The 26,407-nt window shown below is 47.8% G+C and overlaps 2 protein-coding genes across 8 annotated transcripts; both read right to left on the reverse strand.

Moving 5' to 3' along the window:
- Window positions 1-360: 360 nt before the first annotated feature.
- LOC307083017 (SWI/SNF-related matrix-associated actin-dependent regulator of chromatin subfamily E member 1-like) lies at window positions 361-11,673 on the reverse strand. 7 transcript variants are annotated; one of them, XM_079746798.1, is made up of 12 exons: window positions 11,617-11,673; window positions 11,068-11,110; window positions 9,504-9,547; window positions 8,480-8,578; window positions 7,880-7,897; window positions 7,339-7,431; window positions 6,423-6,554; window positions 5,774-5,945; window positions 5,163-5,335; window positions 4,516-4,617; window positions 2,620-2,893; window positions 361-2,121 (listed from the first exon to the last, which is right to left on the reverse strand). In XM_079746798.1, exons 2-12 carry the CDS (start codon window positions 11,072-11,074, stop codon window positions 1,637-1,639), a joined length of 1,599 nt encoding a protein of 532 aa, XP_079602924.1. In that variant the 5' UTR covers window positions 11,075-11,110; window positions 11,617-11,673; the 3' UTR covers window positions 361-1,636. The 7 variants fall into 7 exon arrangements, with proteins under 7 accessions (XP_079602924.1, XP_079602923.1, XP_079602925.1 ...); XM_079746797.1 differs by having other exon boundaries at window positions 8,480-8,575; window positions 11,059-11,110; window positions 11,617-11,660; XM_079746799.1 differs by having other exon boundaries at window positions 7,351-7,431; window positions 11,059-11,110; window positions 11,617-11,660.
- Window positions 11,674-14,747: 3,074 nt separating this feature from the next.
- Window positions 14,748-23,267, reverse strand: LOC307082429 (all-trans-retinol 13,14-reductase-like; the record flags this gene model as incomplete). The annotated part of the gene is made up of 12 exons (XM_079745987.1): window positions 14,748-14,896; window positions 15,249-15,408; window positions 15,600-15,766; window positions 16,519-16,628; window positions 17,767-17,905; window positions 18,419-18,538; window positions 18,851-19,048; window positions 19,572-19,767; window positions 20,836-20,938; window positions 21,295-21,433; window positions 22,602-22,784; window positions 23,093-23,267. 12 exons carry the CDS (start codon window positions 23,265-23,267, stop codon window positions 14,748-14,750), a joined length of 1,839 nt encoding a protein of 612 aa, XP_079602113.1.
- Between the last annotated feature and the right edge of the window lie 3,140 nt (window positions 23,268-26,407).

Raw genomic sequence — 26,407 nt, forward strand, 5'->3', positions numbered from 1 at the left:
TGTAACTGTGACTCTACTACTGTGATAACTATGTGCAATACGCGGAGACTCAGTGCGCCTTTCCTCCACAGGCGTGTGTGGCTGGTGACGAAGATGCGCACATAGCCGCCTCTGGGGACTCTTCCTGTGGCCAAACCCGATATGGCTCAAACATGGTAAATGGCCGTATAGGACAATAACAGTCGTAATTTTAGTCGAATGAACTTCCACGATCATTTGCGCTTTCGATATCACCTCACCAGCTACGATATTATAAATGCGCACTAGATAAGTTCTGATATTTAAATCACATTTTCTATTTGACAACGCAATTGCATTAGAGTGCAAGATTGATTCAAATAAACCACACACCACTGAAAGAAAGAGTTCATCTTTTAATAGGCATAAGATAACAATGTACAAAATAAAGAATAAAAAATGCAGAGCCTTAATACTAAAAACCGCCCCGTTCAAGTAAGGAAAATAACATTTCGATGCTCAAGAGGTCGATATTGGAATGAGTCCTGTAGTTTGTCTTGCTTATGTTGTGAGGTGGGGAATAATTACATCTACAAAAACGAAATAATGATACAAAAAAGTATTTTAATGCAACTTCAATAGTTTTGACTAATAATCCAAATCTAAAAACATTTAAATTAAATCTAGATATAAAGTTTGGGTGTCGCACAGTGAAAAGCTTTCTTTCAAACAAGAGTCCAATACTCACAAACCAAATTTGAATAATGAATATATTATAAGACTAGCATCCTATTGGGATTCCACTGGTAGCATTATGCGAATCAGGAGTGAGTTGTAAAACAGTTCTCTAGGAATGCATGTAAGAGCCACCCGAAAAACCAATACTTCCACATTTAGTTTAAAAAACAGGCAGGAGTCAGACCCAGATTTATTTGGACAAAGGCTACACACCATTTATGTCTGCCTACAAGGAAGTCAACAAACAAGAAACGATTCTACAAAACGGTTTTCATTATCCTGAATCAACGATTGTGTGGGTTGGATTCAAAGAAAGGGAGAACAGTAGAAATAATATATAAAAGCAAAAATAACTAGAGGGATATTAGCTTCTATTGAGGTCCGTTCACACTGGACCCAGCATGAGGGTCAGACACACACACACACACACACACACTGAACACAAGCAGGAGTGGGTTCTGACGGTTCTAAGATGTGTGTATGCAGGACAGAATCAGGGAATCTGGGACGAGGATGTCAACAACCGAGCTGAAACCGAGCCGCAAGGCGATTGGCCAGCCTCGTGCCAGATCAGTCGGACACGTGTACGTGGCGAGTGATCGCAGCAGAGTCCTTGGATGGGAACCAACAGAGAGCCTGGAGCCCTGGGTGTGTGTGGACGTGACTGTGTGGGGACCTCAATATGTGTTGCGATGGGACTGTTTGGGGACGTGACTATGTGGTGTGGTGGCATTTCACAAGAAAGACGACTTTCATCCATCCTAATGTGCCCAGAGAAGGAATTAAAAAATAAAATATAAAAGGAACAAAAACAGGAACACGCGTAGACCCTGCAGTACCCTGACAGGCTTGCCTTGGCTCTACTAGACCCTGCAGTACCCTGACAGCCCGGCCCTGGCTCTACTCGACCCGGCGGTACCCCGACAGGCCGGCCGGGGCTCTACTGGCCCGTCTGGTTGCTGGCCGGCGGGGGCTGTGGTGGGAGGGACGGGGGGCGCGGAGAAGGGGCTGGCTCCTCTGCAGCAGCAGAAGCAGCAGCTGAAGCGGTAGTGGTGGAGGAGGAGGAGGGGGGGGCGGCTGGAGGTGTGGCCTGAGCAGGGGGCGTGGTCGAAGGCGGGGACTGCGGCGGGTTGGAGGCGGCGCCTGGGCTGGGCTCCCGCGGCGTGCGGGGCCCCTCGGAGCCACCAGCGGCCCCGGGCGTGACGGAGGAGCGCTCGGGTGGGCGCTCGGGGGATGCGGGGGGCCCGCTGCTCATGCTGCTGCTGCTCTCCTCGCTGTTGGTGGCGGCCGCGTTGGCCGGGGGCGGGCCGCTCTCACGGGGGGGCTCGGCGGGCGCCGGGCTGGCCTTGTCCGTGGGAGCGGCGGGGGGGAGGTCGGCCGCCTGGGGGCTAGGGGAAGCCTCGGCCGCGGAGGACGGGGCGTCGTCTGGGGGACACACGGGGGAACGAGGCGTCAGCCGGGGGGCTTTGACAGGTTAAAGGATGACTTTGACCGGGACGACAATAGCATTCATTTTGTTTGTTTCGAATGATATAGAATGATTTACAATTCATTAAAAGGCGTGAGGGTGGCGACATTCATACGCGCGGGTGCTTGTTGATCGCCACAGAGAAGGCAGTGAGTTCATTTTGTGTGGGGAAGTGTGATGATTAGTCATACAAGAAGCTAGGCTCATTTGGTCGGGGATGGGTGGATTTTGCGTCATTTGGTACAAAAGTCTGAAATCAAACAGCCTCTGCCTCACCCACTCAAAACAAGCCTCTCCCTCCCTCCCTGTGCTCACCTGTCTCTCTCTCTCCCTCCCTCTCTCTCTCTCTCTGTCTGTCTGTCTACCTCTCCCTCTGTCTACCTCTCCCTCTGTGTCTGTGTGTGCTCACCTGTCTCTCCCCCTCCCTCCCCGTCTGCCTCCCTCTCCCTTCTCACCTGTCTCCATGGGCGTGGGCGTGTCGTCCCCGGGCCCTGCCGACGCCGTGTCCCGCTGCTCGGCGGCGGCGGCGACGGTGGCGGCGGCGGCGGCCGCCGCCTTGCTCACGGCCTCCTGCTGCTGCTGCCGCTCCTGGGCCTGCTGCGCCGCCTTCTCCGCCTGCTCCGCCGCCTCGCGCTCCCGCTCCTCCGCACGCCGCCGCGCCGCCTCCTCCGCCGCCGCCATCTCCGCCGCCAGCTTGTCCATGTCCACCTCCACCTTCTGGCTGCACAGCTGGAGGGGAGGAGCCACAGAGGGGGGGGGTCAGGATACCGCACCACGGGGACCACAGCTCTTTCCGTGTGAGGCCTTAAAGGTGTGGTGTGACCACACCTGGTTGGCATGCCATGGGACCTTTAAGGCTCAGTTCTGGAGCCACGTTCACGCGACCCAAAGGGGGTGACGGACCCCTTACGTCCGTGCGGACCCTCCTTGCGTCCGCCGCGAGGGCCTGACGTGCGCCTCCCAAAAAATGTTAGCCGTGCGTCCTTGCAGTCCCAAGCAGCAAGGTGCTGTGACTGGTCCGCTCGCTGAAACCCGACGCACAACCCAAAACAAGGCAGCATGTGGCTCAGGAGGTGGAGCGGGTTGGCTGGTAACCGGGAGGTTGCTAGTTCGATCCCCTAGCTCCTCCTAGCTGAGGTGTCCCCGGGCATGACGCCTCACCCTGACTGCACCTTACCAGCTGGCTGTCGCCTTGCATTGTGGACACCGCCATCGGCGTGTGACTGTGTGGTGAATGGGTGAATGCTAGGCCATGGTGTAAAGTGCTTTGAGTGGTCGCTGGTTAGCAAAGCGCTCCATATCTTGTATTTTAGAAAGCATCCTGTTCCACATAGTCAGTCTGGATATGTGGTCGAACACTTAAAGTTGCAGTGTGTAACAATAACACCATTTTATAGCTTTAAATAACCTGAATGATGATTCCTAGAGATTTCAATAATGTTATCGAAATCACATCCCTTAACTGATATATTCTCCAAATAAGATACGCTGGCCAGCCTTTACCACTTTGTTTACAAGAATAGTACTATTGAAACTCTCCAAAACACCTCCCACCTATGCCACCTAGCCAGCCGAGCTACGCTAGATCGGGTCACTGCTAGTTACAGTGGACTGAATACTTTAAATACTGAAAGTCTCTGAAATACTAACCATTAGTGACCTAATGTACACATTGCAACTTGAAGGGCTGTTCCTATTCGCCATGTGAGCAATATACCCCAACAAACACAGCCACATGCACCTGATCATTCTGCATCTACCAAGCACCTAGAGAACGGCAACTTTGGTTTTAATGATCATGTTCACAGCTGCTCTTATGAGCTCTAGTTGATTGGTCGTTTGTCCCAACACTGATTGAGATTGGTCAGTCATGGTTATCCACTGCCATCTCACCCACAGTGAAGGGTTTAATATTCCCTTCTAACGACAACTCACCCAGCCACTAGACAGACCAGGCAAGCGCTTTTTGGAAGGGGTGTGCACGCAAATACTGCAATACGAGAACACCTCACCCTAACTGCTCCCGACGGCCTGGCTGTCGCCCTGGGTGGTCGACACCGCCGTCGGTGTGTGAATTTGTGCATGAATGGGTGAATGTGAGGCAATATTGTAGAGCGCTTTGATTGGCCACTGGTTAGAAAAGCACTGTATAAATGCAGACCATTTACCATTTTATTCTCTTACATGTTACATGGGTGTAGTAGTTCAGGCCTTTGACTTGGGGACTGAATATCTGATCTCAGTCCCTGTGCCTACAGCCAGGGGGTCTCAGTCCCTGTGCCTACAGCCAGGGGGTCTCAGTCCCTGTGCCTAACACTAGGTGGCTCCGGGGCCATGAGGGCACCACTCACCCTCTTCAGCTCGGTGTTGAAGGAGTCGGTGGTCTCCAGGAAGCGCCTCTTCTTGTCCTGGTGCCGGTCCTCGATCTGCAGAAGCTCCGCCTCCAGCTTCCTCTGTGGTGGGAGGTGGGGGGGGGGAGAGTCGGAGGTGGTGAGGGGAGTGAGGCTATGAAGCACCAAGCTACACTAACGGTAGAATTACAACACCAATAACAATGATCTGTTGACAAATCCTGGGCCGACGCCCTATCGATTATTCTGACGTGGAATATTCAACATGTAATTATTTAAATTGTCTCACTTTGTTATTTTTTACTCAAATGAATGTAGAATTTTTTGAAAAACTATATGTTCGTTCATAAAACAAGTCGCCTTTGGCTCCCCTTATTCGTCTGTTGGAGATTTTTTTTAAGTTTAAACCTTTTGCAATTGAATCAGTCTGCCTTTGTCTACATGTTGTTTCGTTGTTTTGTCTACAACCTTGCATAAATGGTCAATTTTTTATGAAAACGGGGTCACTTAAAATAGACATGACTTATCGATTTGGAAAATGGTGTAAACTACGAGATCAAATGATCCTGGAATCTATAGTACGCCACAGGAGCGCAGAGCGGGGCCCTCAGAGAGGTGAGGGAGGCCGGTGGGGTGCGAGCTCCTACCTGGTGCACCATGAGCGACTGCACCTGCCTCTTCAGCACCTGCATGCGGGCGGTGGTGACCACCGAGCGCACGTCGGGCACCACCACCTCGCTCAGGATGTCGCTGATCAGCCGGTGGTTCCTCTGGAAGCGGGCGGCCGCCGTGTGCTTCACCGAGAAGCCGTCGTCGTAGTCTTGAGGGAGGCCGGGGCAGAGGGGGCAGAAGGCACGTTCTTAACCACTCTTAACCGTTGTGGACCGTCTTTGACCAGACAAACCCTCGAGGTTCCCACCGTTACACGTCATCGGGGTGTATTATCTGCACGGCTTTGACTGGCCTTCACTCATTTTATCCATGCATTCAAACCATGGTTGAACTGTGTGAAAAAAATATATATTCTCTTCATTGTATTGGTAAATAAAATGATTTATTCTAATTATTATTACTATAATCAAAATAACTGATTGTTATAAAAACAAAATAGTCATTCCATTGAATCAGCCCTGTCTGTGTACATAGTGTGGTGCACATGCCCTGGCAGCTACATAGCCTAGCCGCCGGACCCCGGGGTGACCCATGAGGGCGTGGTGGTGGCAGGGCTCCTGGTACTGGTGGTAGGGGGGCCCCTTACCGTCGGGGTCCTCTGCGGGCTGGATGCTCATGTAGGGCTCCCCCTTGTCCATGCGGGTCTGCCTCTGGCGGCTCTCCTCCTCCATGGCCGCCTCGGCGCGGTTCTTGGCGTTGACGTAGGCCAGGTAGGCTGGGGAGTTGTGGTAGGCCTTCAGGGAGTCGTTGTACTCAATCTGAACCGGGGAACGCATTCGAATCAGTGCACGCCGTCTGACATTTGAAGCACGGTAGGTGGGCCATGTGGGACATGCTGAAGGCACCTCAAGGCCCCATAAGGTCTGTTTATTTTATTACTGCTTTTAATAGTGGGATAAAATGTTGAATAACATTTTTTGTAAGTCTTGTGAATTCCTTAACGGTCCCATATCACACCACCGGTGTGAGTGTGATTAGCCGCTACATGCAGTTTTGAGAATCGTCTTATAACATCACGAGTGGGCGTGTCCACCTAGATGTGGGCTTGATGGATGAGCAACGTTCACTGCAGTCCACTGGGTAGGCTGGTAGACTGATCCAGCACACATCTAGGTGGACACGCCCACTTGTGACGTCAGAAGAGGCCGATTTTCGGAACAGCTTGTGGCAGCTAATCCCTCTCACACCTGGTGGTATAATAGGTAACCTATAACATGATGATGTTGTGAACGCACCTTCTCGGCCTCGTACTCGTTGAGGTAGTCCTGCTTCTCCTCGTCCGTCAGGTCACGCCACATGCCCCCGATGATCTTACCGATCTCCCACAGCTTCAGGTCTGGGTTGGACGCCTTCACCTGGTCCCACACCTGACGTACACACACACACACACACAGACCTGTAAACCCCCATCTCGGCTCAGCACGTACACCTAAAGGGCTCATGCCAGAGCCTGAGTTATGCAAACACACTTGCATTATTTCGTTTTTAGGAAAATGGTATGCTTTGTAGCAGACTTAAGTTAAAACAAATGCGTTAGTATTATCGACTAATGGCTACATGGCATGAAACCTGTTAAGCCAATCAAAAGACAGCACTAGAGAAGATGGGAGGTTGACCAGAGAGGACGGAAAGACAGCCGCATCACGGATGACACACATACACACACACTAACACGTGTTGAAGAGCACACAAACAGGCAAGACATGTCGACAAGACCGTTGCTCTTCAAAACTAGCGGCCATGGACGCCAGCGAGCACGACGAGGGAGCGATATGATGGGATGGGTGTTTTTTGGGGGCGTGCCCCCAGTGTATCGGCAATGCGACGCCAGCTCTGATGACAGCTGGCCTCCGTCGTCCAATCGCTGTGGGCCTCTCCCTCACCCGTCACCTCTGCCACCCCGACTCCCCCTCAGAGAGGGGGACACAACTAGGTGTACCCCCTTCTCCCACCCCGACCCAATTTTCCATTCGGGCGCTGGGAGGTCAGGAGGAGGAGGTGGTGGTGGTGGAGGTGGAGGTCGGGTGAGGGCGGATGATGTTGTAGGAGTGGCGAGGAGGGCGGAGACGGTGGGAGGGACGGAGGGGGAGGAGAGAGGAGTGGGGAGACCCGACAAGCAGTAAAAGCAGACACCGTGGATGGGTGTCTTACCTTCCTGCTTACCTTCCGGCTGTACCGCATGTAAGGCATCAGAGGCTTGTCTGGAGGCTTAGGGGGCTTGGGCACGGTGATGCCCGTGGAGTTCTGTGGAGAGAGAGAGGGGAAGGAGAGGGGGGAGAGAAGAGGGAAGGGGGGGAGGGTGTGAACAAGGGGTTGTTTCGATCGCCAGAGTGTGGGGGAGTTAAGGGGAGAGGGAGAGAGGATGTGAGTAAGCATCGAAGATAAGTCACATGGTGCCAACACTACAGGCTCTCTTGGTGAACAGGGTAGAGATGCTGGCTTACGTCTAAGAATCAATCAATGGGGATCAGAAAGCACCTGGTGGCGTGTTCAAAGTACACTTATTAATGGAGTCCAGCTCAGATTATGTGTTTTGGGGTTAAATGCCGTCTGGTTACACAATCTATGGGATGAGTATGTTCAAGTACAATAAGCAAACCCAAGTGAAGTGGCATGTGGTTTTTATCAGTTAATAGTGAGGTGGCCAGTGGCTGACTATAAATATCTAGAAAGGACAAATTGAGTTCATAACCTTCACTGGTGTGATCTCCTAAACAGGTAAAAGAAGAGAGGGGGGAGAACACAAAAGTCAGAAAAGATAACAGGGGCACGGCGGTGCTGCTGAAGTCAACCAACAAGGACCACAACCAGCAGGTGATCATAAACAAATGATATCAATAATGCAATCATGCACAGAGCACAAAAAGCTGTGGCATGAAGGGCAGAGCATGACTCGGGCAGGGGGGGGGGGATGGAGACCCTTGCAGAGCAAATGACAACGTTAGGGGGGAGGCCTTTGTTTTGCTCCCGTAAAGTTGAAGTTTTGTTGTGAGAAACAACCCGATTGGTTATCTTATATTCAAACATGTTCCCCCTCCCCCAGGTATAAAACCGGCTACGGCCCCCTTTACGTTCAGGGGTGGATGTCTGGTCTCCGGTCCTTTGTTTAACTTGTGGTGGGGATTATTTTTGCATTACTCAGATCCAATCCGCCCTTCCCTTCAAAAACGAGTGTTGGTCCTGCTGTCTAAAGTGTCCCAGCCCCACCCCCACCCACCCACTTCCTCCTCCCCACCAAGCCGCCCACCTGCCCACCCCAGCCCCCATAAGTGCGTCCAGGTCAGTGCATTACCCTGCTGGAGCCCGCCGAGCTCCCGCCCAGGCGGAGGTTGTTGTAGGCCAGATGGCTGTAAGGATTGTATCCCACAAAGCCCGGGGTGGAGGGCAACTGCTGATGAAGACAAGTGAGACAAAATACGAATGAGATATGGCGTACGAACAAGAGGAGCGAAGAGGGATAAACGTGTAGAAAAAAGGATAAGAAAAACTAAATTCAAATGAATAAATTAATAAAATGGATTTCTATTTTTTGGTTGCTGCTTGGTTGTAAATGATTTGCATACATGGTGCGCACGCATTGCGAGGCAAAGCCAACCGGATCAGCCAGCAAACAAGGCACAATGTTGGGGGAAGAAAAAGGAAAATGTTCCCCTTGTGCGACAACTTTCTCTCCAGATATGACAGCATCTCACACACAGCTTGAATCTATTTTGAACAACACAGACATCTTCTGCCAGGAAATCTGTGCTCTCCCTGTGCCATTGGTCCCATTACTGTGCTTACACAGAAATATGAGTGCATGACGTCTAGCACATCTATCAAAACTATCTGAGCAGTGATCCTGCAGGGTTAGTAGTTACCCTTTACCACAGTGAATATAAGGGTTCACCAAAGAGCAGAGGTTAAGGTTTCAGCAACATGGCAGTGCCAACAGTTCGCATTAAGAAAGAAACAAGAGTACAGGCTTCAAGTGCCTTCTCTGTAGTGCACATTTGAATCGTCTTATCACTTGGCTTACTACTTCCTTACTTACTTACTGAAACGATATGGTGTGTGAACGGTCAATATGATAATAGTGTTAAGGTACTAGGAACAATCAATATTTTTGTTAATTAACATCACCAACCCGGTGCATTGTGGGACATACTCAGCTAAACACCACTACCAGGTGAATTAGCTCACCTGAACATGAAGCACACAGTGCCTGGCAGATTAGATAAAGCGTTAACGCTTGCACATTAACATAAAACCCCAATAAGCTCAATGCCGAGTGTGACTTCACTAGAAGCGGGCGCAAGATAAAGCAAAATACTTACTGCTGCAGGGGCCGGGGGAGGGGGAGGGGCATAGGATGGTCGTTCTGTCGAGAAAAACCAGAAAAGCCTTTACCACAAGGGACAGCCAAGGCCAACCAGATGTATGATGGACACATCAGTCGTCCAGACTACACCGCAGACTCCTCCAAGGGGAATGCTTATCTATCCATCATACATCTAGTTGGACACTCCCACTTCTGATGTCACAGGGCAGTTTGAAAAGGCTTAACACACACACACCGGGTGGAAAAATAGGTGCTCTTTAAGTATTTTATTCATTGTTGACCAAATGATGCAAGGCAGCTAGCATCATATGTTTGATACCAGGTCCAGTGATTAGTTTAGTGTTGAGGTGTGCATCAAACGGATAATCCACAAAGGAAAATTGGGCCGGAAACGGTTTGCCTCCGCAAACCTCCGAGACTGAGCCAACAAACCATTTTTGTATAAATATCCATGCAATAAAAGGTTACTGAGATATTGTGCAGTCCAAAAGTAGTCGGAACACAGATGAGACTATTTTATAAATCGTATTCTTTGCCATGACCAAACTAGGATATTCTCGATATACTGGAGTAGTATGGTCATGATTTCACTCCGTCACTTCATGTTACCTATGGCGCCTGACTGATTGTGTTCCAGGAAATAGTCAGATGCATGTCATTCTCAAGACCATTTGTATTTTCATTATCACAAGAAAAAGTGCTATGTAAAAGTTTTTATTTGGAGAGTCACCCAAAATCATGATCATGACCCTTATTTTTACTCGTGGCTCTTACACTGCGATATTTTCATTTTTAAAAGCACACTTAGGATGGACTGGCCTGTGTCTGGACTGAATCACTGGTCCCTATTTATGCATCAAAGATAAAGTATCGCATATTTCGGCAAAGCAACAACAAAATATTAAGTACACAAAACTTTCAATGTTTTGAAAGATCCCAAAGTTTGACCTCCTAGGACTCATAAAAATAGTAATTACAAGCTACCTCTACACATTTGTAACACAATAACGTTACATCCGTGTGGTGAAACTAGCATTGGACCGTCGTCAATAATTTTATCGATATCAATCAATAGGCTACATATATTTTTCAAAAACATAAAATGTAGTTCCTGAGAAGTTACAAGCATAAAAAAGCACAACATAAAACTCCAAATGCATGTCTTCGACGAGAAGAAAACGACATCTAAATTTACTAATGTACAAACACTCAGAATAGCATGCAGGTTTTAGCACCTCGTTATCAAACTACACATCATTCACAGAATATGATGCATGAGACTTCGATAAACTAACATACAATCACTCAGAGTAGCATGCATATTGTAACACCTCGATTTTATATCTAAATCACATTCATTCAGAGACTAGCATGCAGGTTTTAGCACCTCGTCGTTCAACTGATGTACAATCATTGACATAATAGCATGCAGGTTTTAACAGCTCGATATTAAACTAATGTACAGTCACTCAGAATAGCATGCAGGTTTTGGCACCTCAATATTCAACCAATGTACAATCATTCACATAAAAGTAAGGAAGTTTAAACACCTCGCTTACTTGACATGGTGGCAGCGAATCAGACCCTTGTCAACATACGGACCTGTATTACAGAAAGAAGAAATCGTTAGGAACCATTTGCATGGAGAAGTTGTTCTAACTCGAGCAGTCCACCAAAGAGCAGGCATATTAAGTTAGAGAATAACTTAAAATCACAAATGAATGGCTCTATAACGTGATCGGACACGGCCTGCTAGCCACCGGCTAACACAGACCCATTCAGACAATACAAATGTTGAGCTTTCCTAGATTTATACCATGACTATTGTAATGCATTGAGGCTGTATCGTCCACCCAGAGCCCCAATATATCCGTTCAGTGTAAACTGTGGAGATATCGGTGAATAAAAAAGTGAAGCTAACAGTAGCTAACAGGCTAACAATCGATGGACAGCCGTGTAGTTTACCGCACACACACGTTTAATATTGCAGCTAAATCAAATAAATGACTCCGACCCTTCGCTTACAGTAAGCATTATCTGTACCGGAATGTAGACGAACTAAAATATAGATAATTTCAATGTTTCGTTAACAAAATAAAAGCACTCACTGGGTGCTCCTTTGTTTCCTCCACTCGGTCACCCGACGGCGATTTGCAGAATTCTCCCGAACGGGTTGCCAAGCCCAAGAAAACCCTTGGACAATTGTAAGTAATCCAATGATATTAAAATGATTAATAATTCAAGTAAAATACGGTTTATATTAAATACATATATTATACATACATTTTAAGTCTTATACAAAAATAAAGTCAGCAATCTTAGATATTTAGTAGGCCGTTAGATCTTACCAATCTGGCAACCAAAGTACTCGCGGGACCCTTGAAATTGAATGACAATAATACTATATAAAACATTTTATTGCAACATTGAAGTTTTTATAAAATAAAATAACATTTTCCGAATAACATTGAAAATTAGAATGATTATTAAAGCCGAAATTATTTAGCCTATTAAATGCCATGTTATCAATGAGTTTTTTTCTTCAAGCACGCTGCCAGGCCCCATCGTTCACCAGAGCAGTTGTATCCAACCTGGGGCTCGGGAGCCCACTTGGTCCCTTCATATGCATATGGGGTCCCAGGACACAACTGAATAATAGAAAAAAAAAGAGTAGATTATTTTACAAATTCAAACTGGAACAGAAGAAGAGAAACCTACAAGGCCAACACATTGACCTGCATCAGTAAAATACAAATGTACGTGAAACAAAAAAAGATGAACATGTTTGACATTAAGTTGATGGAAATTCATTAGTTATTTGATTACTTAAACTTATTAGGGGTTTGAGCAGCGAAGCTGCTTGGTCCCCTATTGTTTCTGTAACAGGGTTTTTTTCCCTCAAATGCTGTAAAAGTCATACTGCAGCCTATACCGTAAGTCAAAAACTCGTGAAATTTTCATGTATGGTTACCTATAACCCCCACTAAAAATGTTTACTTTTCCCATAATTTCATAGAAAAGCCAAACGTCCACAGTCTCAACCCATTTTCCCTATATGACCGTTTTGTTATTGTATAACTACCATATGGCTCTCAGTAGGTGGATACCAGTAACAGTGCAAATTTTCAGATCTGTACTCTTTTAAGAAAGCACTTAATTCTCTTGTGAAATGTGTGCTTGGAGTTTTCTTGATGTTGTGTGCTTATCAATCGACATTTTCACAATGTGAATGAGGCTTCATCCAGTTCAGCAATGTCAGTGGCTCAACGGGATAATGCCCTGTACTGGTGATCCTTAGGTTAAGAGTTTGAATCCTGATTAGAGCATTATGAACACGCTGAACATGACATTCTGTCATTGCACTCAAGTCATTGCATTTAAGAAACACAACATTGAACAGCACCTGAAATGCATCAGACAATCAACATTCCTGCTCATAAGCTTCCAAGAATCGGACTGCCAAGGCACAGTATGGCATTAAGGGGAACTTTTTCGTTAACCATTTTTCCTTCATTATTAACTCTGTCATATTTATATTTCTTCCGTTAGTGTTCTTGACTAGAAATGTTTAATTTCCCCAGAATTTCAAAGATTTTTCAGGTATAGGCTTTAAAGAAAGCCCTTAATTCATTGAGAAATGTGTGCTTTGAGTTTTCTGGATGTTGTGTGTTTATTAATAGACATTTTGACAATGTGAATGAGGCTGCAGTTCAGGTTTATAAGTGGAACATCTTTCCTTAAATATGACAATTATATGTTACATTTATATATCTTCCATTAGTGTGTTCTTGACTTTTAATTTTGCTTGCACCCCATTATTCACTGCTTGCGGTTATATTTTACTATTGTTATTACTTATTTTGAACATAAACGTATCTGTTCATTGCTGCACCTGACTTCCATCCATGGATGTGTGGTTTGTCGTGATGGATGCCAAGTTGGTGCACAGGAAAAAATACCTTTAAGGTCCTCTTGGACAGTTGTCGTACCATTTCCTGGCAACAAGCACAGCTGAGTGTTCACTGAGTACATAAGAAGAATCCAAATCCGAATGTGGTTTGTTGCCAAGTAAGTTTAGCACGTGTAAGGGATCTTCTTGCGATTTGGGGCAAACAATGAATGCCGACCTGCCAGTGTGTGTGAGTCACAATCTTCCACCCAGCCTACATAGCGGCCCTCATAATAAAACCATTGGGTCTTATCTACAGTCATGGTTTGGTTCAGAGTAGCTGCACATAATGGCTTAGAGTGACCCAAAAGACGTGTCTCTGTGTGACGACGGGCAGTTAATCCACTGTTGGAGGGCTTCATGATGACAGAGGCAGCAGGTCAGGCCACCATTTCCTCCAGCTGAAAGACGGCTCTGTTGCTCTTTGTGTTTCTTTTTAACAGGTGTTTTTAGATCGAGAGATAGAACGGACAGATAGACAGACGGACAGATGAACGGACGGGGGGAGAGAGCGAGAGAGAGATAGAAGGGGATTGATGGATAGGCAGATATATAGAGATATAAAGATAGATAGAGAGAGAGAGAGAGAGAGAGAGAGAGAGCGAGAGAAAGAGAGAGGTTGATGGATAGATGGATGGATAGATAATAAATCTATGCATCTATATACAATAACAGTAAGTAGTAAGCTGAAAGTGATTGCACTGGGAGTCCATACATACATAAACACATACGGAAGGTGACATATATATTTTTAATTTTTCCCATAAGATTTAAATGACTCCCCTTTTTCAGAGATTCAGAGGGGACTGTTTTGCCAACAAGTTCATCAATCTAAATAAACCAATAGAACATCTGCTTCTAATGCAATGGAACTGGCTTTGATTCTGTTATTTATGCAGATGATGCAATGTGTAATACTATATTAAGGTATTGTCAATTATTCATTCAAATTACAGTTATAAAGATTAATCCACTTAACACAAGAAAAAAAGGCCAGTACTGTGGCCCAAAACACAAAAAGGAGAATTCATTTATTCATTTATTGTCAGTAAGGAAAAACAACCAACAACACATCCTTTCTCCTTCATCAGAACTTTTCAGAATCACTACTTTGGCTACAGTGGAAATAGTTACATTCTGAGTAAACCTTGACTCTACGTTACTTTCGTTAAAGCCTCTAACCCATGGCCCAGTACAGATAGCAAAACCCTTGACTTCCTGACATCCTTCTCAGACTTCCTGTTTGTCCGATTGAGGGCTAGCACTGAGCTAGCAGTGATTGCATCAGTGCTAGCACTTCTTGCGATGGCGGCTTTTGTATTTGAGGCGTGTCTTCAGGGCCAACAGGTCGATGTAGAGCGTCTGGTTGAGGACGGCCGACGCACAGAGCAGCCCCCCATGGAGGGCCCCCGCCATGCCGTTACAGAACACGTCTTGACCTGCACACGCACACACACACACACACACAGACACACACACACACACACAGACAGACAGAAATGCACACATGCACACACACGCTTACGCACACGCGTGCAGGCACACACACAGACACACACATACACGCACACACACACAAACACACACACAAGCACACGCGTACACACACAAACGCACACACAAGCACACGCGTACACACACAAACACACATACACAAAGCAACTTTGTCATTCATGTTTAAATCTTCACTGGCATGATAAAAAAAAACAATGAATGCAAACCCTGGCCATTTCATTGGTTCAGAAGCGATTCTCTACCGTGCTCCGCCCACACAGGAGGGCCCCTCCTCACCTGTCAGGTAGAGCCCCTCCACCGGGGTCTGGGGCCGCGTCCTAGCAACCGTCTCCGGGCTGAAGCGCTGCAGGTCGTGCTCGGCGCCGTACATCTCTCCTCGCATGGCGCCCAGGTAGTGGACGTTGGTCAGAGGCGTGGCCGCGTCAATCATCACCACCTCCACACACACACACACACACACACACACACACCCACACGTCATTATCAGTACGATAGATCATCTCGTTTACATGTGCATATTGACAACACACGATTTATAGTAGTAATTGTGTTTCATTATAGGAACCACGCACACACAGCATGGATGATTTAGTAATGGCTTCACACACACCCCACACACACACAGACCTTGTCCTTGAGCTGGGGGAAGACGGTGAGCGCCCAGCCCAGCAGCTCCTGGGCCATGCCGTTCTTCAGGTCCAGGTAGTCTTGCCCCCTCTTGCCCAGCCGGGTCCCCTCCCACTCCTCGAACCACTCGTAGCGCGCCATGGTCAGCAGGGTCATGCACGACTTGCCTGGCCCACGACACACACACAAACACACACACACACACACACACACACACAGACACACAGACACACACACACACACAGACACACACACACACACACACACACACAGACACACACACGAGACAGACCTCATTGAATTCTTAAGACACTTGCATTGCGCGACACAACAGCTGGGGGTCAGTGATGAGCACATGGGGGACAGCTTGACGGCGCCGAAGGCTCCAACGGAGCGCACGGATCCACAATGCATTGCGCGTCCGTCCCCATTTAAAGTCAATGGGGATCAGTCAACGGGCGGATGCAGTGGGCACGAGGCGTAAGGGGGCTGGCAGTGGGACTGGGGATGGTAGGGATTGAACCCAGAGCCATGAATGTCATTGACAATCAATTATCATGTGTTCTCATCCCCTCCAACCCTAGGGACAGATAAGTTGTTGCATGACATTTCAATTTGCAGTTGAACGTGTGCCCTGGAGCAAAATGGTCTGAAATGGGTCGTATCTAAAGGGACACAAGCCTCAATAGAGACTAGGAGTCATGTTCTCTGAATCAGTTACACATTATGATGTGTAGCCTAATTATACATATAATACGCTACAATAAAATACACTTTATACAATAAAATGCATCTTTCTCAAAGCCAAAGCTTCTATCTTCTGATGGTAAACTTCATTGTTAAAGGTTAAAATACATTGATCTCTATGTGTGTGTGTGTGTGTGTGTGTGTGTGTGTGTGTGTGTGTGTGTGTGTGTACCTGGTTGCTTCATATTGGTGGTAGGATCTTTGGATGAAGGGCTTGTAATGAACATCATTGGAATGTTGCCCAACACCTCGTCTTTGCTGAGTGACGAATAACGATCCATTCTACACACACACACACACACACACACACACACACACACACACACACACACACACACACACACTCACACACACACACACACACACACAGACACACACACACACACACACACACATTATTATATGGCCATTGGGGCTGCATATGGCTCAGGAGATAGATCGGCCGGAAGGTTGCAAGTTCAATCCCCGGCTCCTCCTCCTCCCATCAGTGTGTGAATGTGTGTATGAATGGGTGAATCTCAGGCATATCAGGCATCTCATATTGTAAAAGCGTTTTGAGTGGCCACCGGTTAGGAAAGCGCTGTACAAATGCAGACCATTACAGTCATTAAGTATGAAGCAAACTCCTTCAATTAAAAAATAGGAACAGTTTTTAGGTCTGAGTTTAATGCTGGGTTTTGCTGCTTTTCCATTATCTTCTATTGAGCGTAGGCTGTGATGTAGGCCGGTCTTGTGCTTGCATTTTCAAATCGCTTCACTCTTTATCTTCCCCTCTTCCACGCATGACCGTTCTGTTAGCAGTGTAAAGGGCGCCAGCTCTCCAGCTGCTACGAACCGGCTCACTGAACGCTGTGGCACTACAACAGAGCTCTATCTGTTTGTCATTGCACAGAGTTGATCTGGAATCAGTGGGAAATGAGCCGCCACTAATCCTTAATAGAGCCCACCACACAGCAGACTTTCTAAGACACCTCTCCCCTTGTAAATGGACTGCATTTATATGGCACTTTTCTAACCAGTGGCCACTCAAAGTGGAGTGCAGTATTGCCTACAATTCACCCTTTCATGCACACATTCACACACCAACGTCAACCATGCAGGGTGAAAGCCAGCTGGTTGGGAGCAGTTCGGGTGAGGCGTCTTGCTCAGGGAGACCTCGAGAGCTGGGGATCGAACTAGCAACCTTCCGGTTACCAGCCAACCCGCACTACCTCCTGGGCCACGTGCCCCCCTGGTTATCTGAAAGCGGTTTGCATCAGCCCCCTTCTTCTCTTACCCCTTCCCTTTGTGCCGTCTCAAAGAGATTACAGCAAGACACATCAAAGCATGGAAAGTATATTTGTTTGGAACAAGTTACCGATGAAGTGACCCAAAACGTTTTGTGAGGGCCTGTGAGGGGTTGGAGGAGGAAGGGACTCACAGGGTGTCCAGGTCGTTGTCCTTATACATCCAGAAGTTGGTGGAGACGAGGCCCAGCTCCTCCTTGGTTCCATCCAGGCCCACGAACACCAGGAAGGAGCCCATCCCGTGGCGCATGCGTGTCACGATGGCCTCGATGTCTGAGGGAACACACGGCCATATGCATGTAGCCTCCAGAGCACAAGTCTCCATGATGGTGTGGATATCATTCTGTACACACACTCACAGAATTGTCTACCTATTACTAGTAGTCCTAGATATACCTCTCCGATTACACAAGTGTATTTAATCAGGATGTCTCGCAAACCATTCAAAGACATTCAAGGTGACATCTTTGAATGTCACCTTAAATTGTAATAGTAATAGTAGTTTTTCCTGAAATGCATGAAAGTTTATTGCTTAAAATTTATCCATGTAACTTTTGTACCACAATAGCAGCCTGAAAAACCTCTGGTTTGTTTGAGGTTTGTGTGTAGACTACAGCATTCAATACAAAAGAAAACAAGAACAAATGGTCATAGATTTGGTAGCAAGGACAAAGTTGTGGTATCCAAGGCACTGTGTGCAGAGGCCGGTGTTTATCTTGCCCTTGAGGCTCATAGCAGGCTAGCCCGAGAATACACCATCATCCACATGTTATCGGGCGTCATTACCAGGTTTGTCCTGGATCTGCTTGGGCAGGAACTTCTGGAAGGTGTTGAAGATGCCAGCATTAGAGATGACCACGGGGGCGTGCACCTCAATCTCCTCTCCTCCCTTCAGCACAGTAACACCTGGCCCAACACACACACACACACACGCACACACACACACACACACACACACACACACACACACACAAACACAGTGTTGATGATCCAATTTGTGAATCGTATATGAGCCACTTATCTTATCTCACCTTATCTACCCCAACAGATATTCTTAAACGATACCCTGCTTACCCATATGGAGCATGCGTATTAATAGATGCGTCTAATGAATTGAGCACAACGGTGCTGACACAAGCGCTCCAAACTAGCCGAGCGGAGGTCAGTACCAGAGCTGGCCACCAGGGGCCGTTTCCAAGCCGGCCACCATATGCTCACCATATGCCCGGCCCTGCTGGTTGAGGAGGACGCGCTGGACGGGGGCTCGGACCAGCACGGCGCCCCCCGACCGTTGGACGAGCGGGATCATGTGGAAGGCGAACTCGCTGGCGCCCCCTACTGGGTAGTAGGCGCCGCGCTTGTAGTGGTGCAGCAGGAGAGCGTTGATGAGGAAGCTGGACTCCTTGGGGGGGACCCCTGCAGGGTGGGCGGATCAGCGGGGGGGTCAAAGGCCTGGGTGGGGGAATGGCGATGTGCTGTTTGTGGTGTGTGTGTGTGTGTGTGTGTGTGTGTGTTGTCTTGTGTTAGGTGTGTTGTGTTTGAGTTGTGTTGTGTGTGTGTGTGTGTGTGTGTGTGTGTGTGTGTGTGCGTGTGTGTGTGTGTGTGTGTGTTTGTGTTGTGTTTGATGCGAAATGTTTGGTGTGGAATGTTTGTTGTGTTGTGTTTGGAGTTGTGTGGGGTGTGCGTGTCTGTGTTGTGTTGGGTTTGGTGTGGCATGTTTGGTGTGGTGTGTGTGTTTTGTGTTTGGTATGTTGTGTTTGGTGTGGCGTATTTGGTGTGGTCTATGTGTTGTGTGTGTGGTATATATGTGTGTGTGTGTGTGTGTGTGGCATGTGCTTGTCTTGTGTTTGATGTGGGGGTGTTGTGTGGTGTTTGGTGTGTTGCGTTGTGTGCGCCGCGTGTGTGTGTGTGTGTAGCATGTGTGCATGTGCGTACGCACCGTAGAACAGGTAGGCGGACAGGGCCTGCAGGTCCTTGTTGTGCGTGAGGCGGGACATCATCTCTGAGTGGCCGGTGGTCGCCAGGCGGAACACGGAGGAGATCCTGTACAGCAGGCCGGTCCGCACCAGGAAGCTGACCAGCCAATAGGGAACCATCTTCAGCATAGCGATGAGCGGGGTGCGCTTTGAGGCGAGCTGCAGTCAAATAGACGCACGCACACATACACACACGTGCAAAAGACCTGATGAACCGCATTACATAATGTGATGGGTGCGTATGTACGTTTTATAATTAATTAGTGGTTTTGTACGTCTCTAAGATGAGGCCAAATGGGAAGATACGGCTTATCAGGAAAATGAGGGGCAAAGGAAATATAAATGACAAGAACTACTTAATAAAGTCGAAGCACGTCTGCCCCAAGAATTATATCGTAAAATATGTTAAGCGCTTTCTTCGCCCTCTGAGTAAAGTAGTCCGTTTTTTTTAATAAAGGAGAGCCAAACCCCAACACTTTAGAGATTGATTGTAGGTTGTAGATTGGTTTGAACTGCAGGTGAATCCCTCTATAGGTTAAACACATGCTTTTGATACATAACCAGTTATAGGCCCTTCTCCCAGAGGTCTGATAGGGGGGAACATGGATGGAGCTCATTAACCAAATCATGGCTCTATAGTCCTGGCAGTGGCCATCATTAAGGACACGACCATGAGATACACCTGTGTTCACCCTACTGTTGCAACTCTCTGATAACGGCAGAGTGGCTGAATTGAATAGGTGTTTGCAGGGGATATTAAGGTGTGCCAAGACGCAAGGGCGTAGGAACCGGGGGGGATGGAGGGGACGTGTCCCCCCCAATAATGGAAACAGGCGCATTTATCCCACCTAAAAATTATACCGGGGGGAGAAAAATATTTTATTTTATTTTGAAAGCGCAACACAGTGTCTTGTCACCGCTTCTTATTCTAAAAAACTGGATGATTGAGCAATTAAAGAATTGATTTGATATTTATCAGTTCATAACTGCCATTCAAAATGTGATTTCCTTTACATTTACAAATGTATCTTTTTAGTAGAATAAAATATATTTGTGAACTTTTTCAGTGTACTTAATTTATGAGATATTTCTGTTCAAACCATTAACGGATCTGTCAGGTTTCCTATATTTGTCCCCCCCAATGTTAAACTCATTCCTACGCCCCTGTCAAGACGAATACACTGATTTGAATATGATGTCTGCATGCATCGTCCTTCTCATAGCTACCTTCATGAGCCTCATGAACTCATCGATCGCCGTCTCCTCGCCGGGGAACTGCTTCTTCAAGCAGTCCTTCATCTCTGTCTTCCCTGAATGGATGTGGTATTCTCTGTTGGGACACAAATGGAGGAGCACTGATGTTAAAGTGACCACCAGTGACTTGAGCTACACCACACAAAGAGTGACGCGTTAGAACCTGCACAGAACTGGGTTCCGTCCTCCTAACTGTATATACGTAAAGCTACCCGTCTCTCTCACTGTCTCACGATGACACACAAGCTCAACCACGGATATGGATAACTAATTACACATTTGGCAAATTCTCTTTTTACAACTAAAGACATCAGCTGAATCCCAGAGGATAAAAAACTTTTTCAGCAAAGAAAATGATTTACCGGCCATAAAAGACAATCACATGAAATCCCAGTCCTCCACATCCTGTCCCCCTCTCCCTGGTCCCCTTACCTCCGCTGGTGCGGCTCGCCCAGCATCACGGTGTCGAAGTGCTCCTCCAGACGGGCGAAGTGCAGCTGGCCCTCGGTGAGCTGGTCCAGAGCCACGCGCAGCAGGCTGTTCTCATGGAGCTGGCCCAGGTAGTGGATACCTGCACACACAGGCACACAGGGGCTGGATGGAGGCAGGAGGAGTGGGGGGGGCAGGTAGTGGATACCTGCACACACAGGCACACACAGGGGCTGGATGGAGGGGGGGTGGGGACTGGGGGTGGGTGGTCTGTTGGATACATGGATGGGTAAGAGTTGGGTGCATTACGATGGATGGATGAAGGATTTATGATGGATAACAAACGATCGGATGGATTGATGATGGATGCGTGAATGGATGGATGATGGATGGGCGCATTATGATGGATGAATGGGCGAAGGGCTGATGATGGATGGATGGATGACTTATGAATGGATGGATGACTCATGGATGGATGGATGATGGAAGGACAGATCAACAGATCGATAGACACTGCTGGTATTCAGAAACTGAGTGGAATGGATCACATAAACCTAAACTCTTTGTCGGCCGCCCTGATACTGTGGTGGGAATTCCCGGGCCCACGTCAATCATAACTGTCTAAACCTGACCAAACTGGGTAGAATAAAGAGTCATCCGAACTTATAAAAATTATGGTCAGATATTTGGGGGATAACAGTACAATAACATGCAAGCAATAAAACATAACATGATCAACATACAATGATCCATTGGATGGGAAATCAACCCGCGCTCCTCCAAGAGGTGTGCAAGCTGAAGTCGGAAGCATTGTCTAATGCGAGGACTTCTTATACCGCGGCACAGGTCTCAGAGTTCATCTCTGCTCCACACATGATGTGTGATGGAAAAATCTAATCATGTTGTTTCCCCTTCACCATGTAAGCTCTGTCTCCTATTCCTCGCACTGTCTAGCCACTGTACTTGTCCCCAGCGTTATCTGACGTTAACCTTTGTGCCTGGGGTATACCCGGCACGAGGGGGCAGAGATCCCCTTATGCATTCTTCTCCTTGTTGGGAACACAGGGAACTCTGTCCTTAGTTAAACATGATTTGATTTGATCATTGACAATTATAACGTGGGGTCTCACAGTGGTGACTCCTCAGTTGGACACTGTGACCCTTGACCACCCCAAAGGATGTCAGCGAAAAAAGCAGAATCAACAAATGGCAGTTACAGAAACAGAATGTGAAAATACAACTTTCCCTTTACCATACACACACTGGCCCCCCCTCTCTGTCCCGACGAGAGGGGATCCTGGGGTACTTGCCTACGTCAAACTCGAAGCCCTTGTTGTGGAAGGTGTGTGTGCAGCCCCCGGCCTGGTCGTGCTGCTCCAGAACCAGCACCCTCTTCCCCGCCTTGGCGAGCAGGACGGCGGCGGAGAGCCCCCCCACCCCGCTGCCGATCACCACCGCGTCCAGAGCGGGGGGCACGCGGCCCGCCCGGAAGCCTGGGGAAGCAGGGGGTACGTGCATGTTTATCATGTGCATGCACAGGCACACACACACACACACACACACACACACACACACACACACCGCACGCATGCACGCACGCACACACACACACACACACACACACACACACACACAGTCATGCATGCACGCACACATCCACAGGCACACACACACACACACACACACACACACACACACACACACACACACACACCTCAGCAAATAGATGGGGGCACTCAAAAACGATCACAAAGACACACTGGCGAACATGAAGAAGCCCATAACAGAAGACAACACAAACCTTTCTTGAGCCTCTCGTCCCTTTGCTTGGTGTCGGTGATCAGGGCTGCGGGCGGTCTCAGGCAGTCCTCATCGAAAACCTTGTGGCGTCGCCCGGCGGTCAGATAATACACTACGACCGCTGCCAGTAACGCGGAGCCAACAGCCCCCAGAATCCACCAACTGCCCCACCACATGATGCCCCTGTCGCGGTTAGACCCCCAGGGGTGACAAGAGCGACCGTCCCCCCCCCCTAGCCTTCCTTACACGGAGCAGCCAAACACAACGTCCAAGACGAGGTTATAAAGTTAAAAAAGGATAAAACTCATGGTGCTCCACAAATACTAGGTTCATGTTCCCCGCAACACCTTAGTTACGCAAGCAATTTAGTTCGGTCTCGGCCAGAGAGGTGTCTATGATGCTCCCAAGTCTCCCGAGTGCTTCATCTGCTGCAGATGAGAGGCAAGTGAACAGTAACCGAGGTAGTGGGTTGCTAATAAAAAGCCTAGTTGCAGTTGACTTCATCCAAAAACTCCCAAAGGAGTCGCAAACAAATGATGGTATTCATTAGCTCTCCAATGAGGCGATACAGCCAGCTGATTGGATACTAAAGTCCAGAGGTCAAGATATTCCACAAACTGGTTAATGGATTCTCCACCCATGTGGCATGAGACTAGCAGAGAAGAGAGGCTACTGTCTATTAGGGTGGTGAGGTCCTAGAGCCAATTGGTTTCCCCTGCACACACACTGCCTAGAAAAACGTACTGCAAATACTACTGCACATTGAAGAATCGTTTAATACATCTTACTGTCGTTTTAGTTCCGCCGCGATGCGGCTGCATTCAAAGATGGTCTCTGTCTGACGTCACTGGGATACCCAGGGGCGACCCCAGCTTGTGGCCGTGGATGTGAAACAGCAAGCAGCAGATTAAGTATGACCACACTCATAACCAAACTGGTCTGGTGGAGAAGTCACCGTTGTGGATTATATCCACTTTGACTTTGTGGGCTTAAACTATTCCCTCTTCTGATTTGGGGTTGTGCACTCTGACACACATTCTGCCAGACGGCTTCAGACCCTGGAAGAAGAAGCAGATAAGAGCCTGGAGATAAACAGCCCCTCTCCCCTCTGGATCAGCCCCAAGGCACACAAGCCTCATCTAGCAACCTGCTTGACCCTCACCAGTCAGGCTTCAAAAAAGCACACTCCACTGAGACGGCTCTCCTCGCGGTGACCGAGTCCCTCCGGGCGGCCAGAGCCTCGTCCCTCTCATCGGTTCTCATTCTCCTTGACTTGTCTGCAGCATTTGACACTGTGAACCACCAGATCCTCCTCGCCACTCTCGCCGAGCTTGGCATAGCTGAATCTGCCCTTTCCTGGTTCACATCCTACCTGATGAATCGCACTTATCAGGTAACATGGAATGGCTCCCTGTCCAAACCTTGCACGCTTGATACAGGTGTCCCTCAAGGCTCGGTACTTGGGCCTCTTCTGTTCTCCCTCTACACCAGATCTCTGGGCTCTGTAATTACATCCCACGGCTTTTCCTATCACTGCTATGCTGACGACACTCAGCTATTTCTCTCCTTTCCCTCATCTGACAAAGCCCTGATTGCAACACGCATATCTGAATGTCTGGCAGAAGTCAGCACCTGGACAACTGCCCATCACCTGAGGCTTAACCTCAACAAGACTGAGCTCCTCCGAATACCAGGGAAAGATTGCCCACACATGGACTTACTGGTCACTGTTGAGAACATCACTGTATCTCCTTCTCCAACTGCCAAAAACCTTGGTGTAGTGTTGGACAATCAGTTATGCTGCACCGCAAACATCACTGCGGTGGCCCGGTCCTGCAGATTTGCACTTTACAACATCCGCAGGATCCGGCCCTTCCTCACAAGGGAAGCAGCTCAGCTTCTAGTCCAATCACTGGTCATCTCCCGCCTCGACTACTGCAACTCGCTCCTGGCTGGACTCCCTGCCTCTGCGATTAAACCCTTACAGCGCATCCAGAATGCGGCAGCGCGGCTCGTGTTCAACCTACCAAAGTTCTCACATGTAACCCCCCTCTTCCGAGACCTCCACTGGCTCCCTGTAATAGTTTGGATCAGATTCAAGATGATGGTACTGGCATACAAGGCAGTCGATGGAACTGCCCCTGCCTACCTCCAAGCATTAGTAAAGCCACAGACCCCAGCTCGATCCCTCCGCTCAAATACCTCAGCTGGACGTCTGGTACCGCCATCGCTAAGAGCAAGCAAAGGTCGATCAGCAAAGTCACAACTTTTCTCTGTTTTGGGACCTCAGTGGTGGAACGAGCTCCCTACCGATGTCAGGACCGCAGAGTCGCTCACCAGCTTCCGCAAAAGACTCAAAACTCACCTGTTCAGAGTTCATCTCGACTCTGCATAGAAACCAATGCACAGCCACCATTGAATGTTGTACGTCCTGGCACTTGTACATTGCACTTATTCAAGGTACTTAATTGTGTAGCATCTACAGTAGCTGCTATCGCTGCTTTACACGGGGAATGGGTTAGCCTAGCGATTGTAATACTTGCACTTGGTTCTATGAACGTCTTTACTGTACCGACAGCGATATATTGTTTCACTTCTTTTGACAAATGTACTTATTGTAACAAATGCACTTATTGTAAGTCGCTTTGGATAAAAGCGTCTGCTAAATGCCCTAAATGTAAATGTAAACAAGCCCCCTCACCCCAGACCCCTCTCTCCTCTCCCCTATGGGAGGGAGCCAGCCAGCCAGCGATGTATTAAAGGAGCTCATTCTGCTTGTAGAAAAGGGAGAGATGGTTGTGTGTACACTCTGGTGGCCATTGCTAGTGCCCCTTACTTTTTTTTTTTTTTATCCAAATGCATAAGATCCAAGAGACTCAATCAAAATATAAATGCAAAGTGGGCGAGAGACGATTGCTGATTGCAGCTTTAAAGACAACTAACTAAGTCGGCCACATTGCTATGGACTCTTATATGGCAGATACAGACTGCTGTACAGAAGCTGTTGACTCTCATCTAGAAATGAATTTACTCAGACTAAGTCCGCAGACCTCCTTGTTCCAGAGTCTACTTCACAAACATAAACCACTGAGCTTCTCAACCAAATAAATAAAATTGTTTTATTACATGATTTTTGATATGAGTTTTATTGCAGTTAGGGAGTTTTACAGAAATACAAATGGCAGTGCCAGATGGGCCCATATTAATCTTGCTTTGAATATATGACACTTAATAAATGTACCTGTCAGACCCTACAAGTGTATTTGAAAGAGATATTTTACTAAACCAAGGTCAAATGTCTTTGAATATCATCTTA

Source organism: Pollachius pollachius, assembly GCF_949987615.1.
Source record: "Pollachius pollachius genome assembly, chromosome: 11".
In the NCBI taxonomy this organism is placed as follows: Eukaryota; Metazoa; Chordata; class Actinopteri; order Gadiformes; family Gadidae; genus Pollachius; species Pollachius pollachius.

Bases quoted from the DNA above. Each gene is read 5' to 3' on its own strand.
- LOC307083017 (XM_079746796.1), bottom strand. The intron at 4,618-5,162 runs GTAGGAGCTCGC...CTCCCACCACAG, and splicing joins AGTCGCTCATGGTGCACCAG to AGGAAGCTGGAGGCGGAGCT. The intron at 2,894-4,515 runs GTGAGTGGTGCC...CCTCCCCTCCAG, and splicing joins TCAACACCGAGCTGAAGAGG to CTGTGCAGCCAGAAGGTGGA.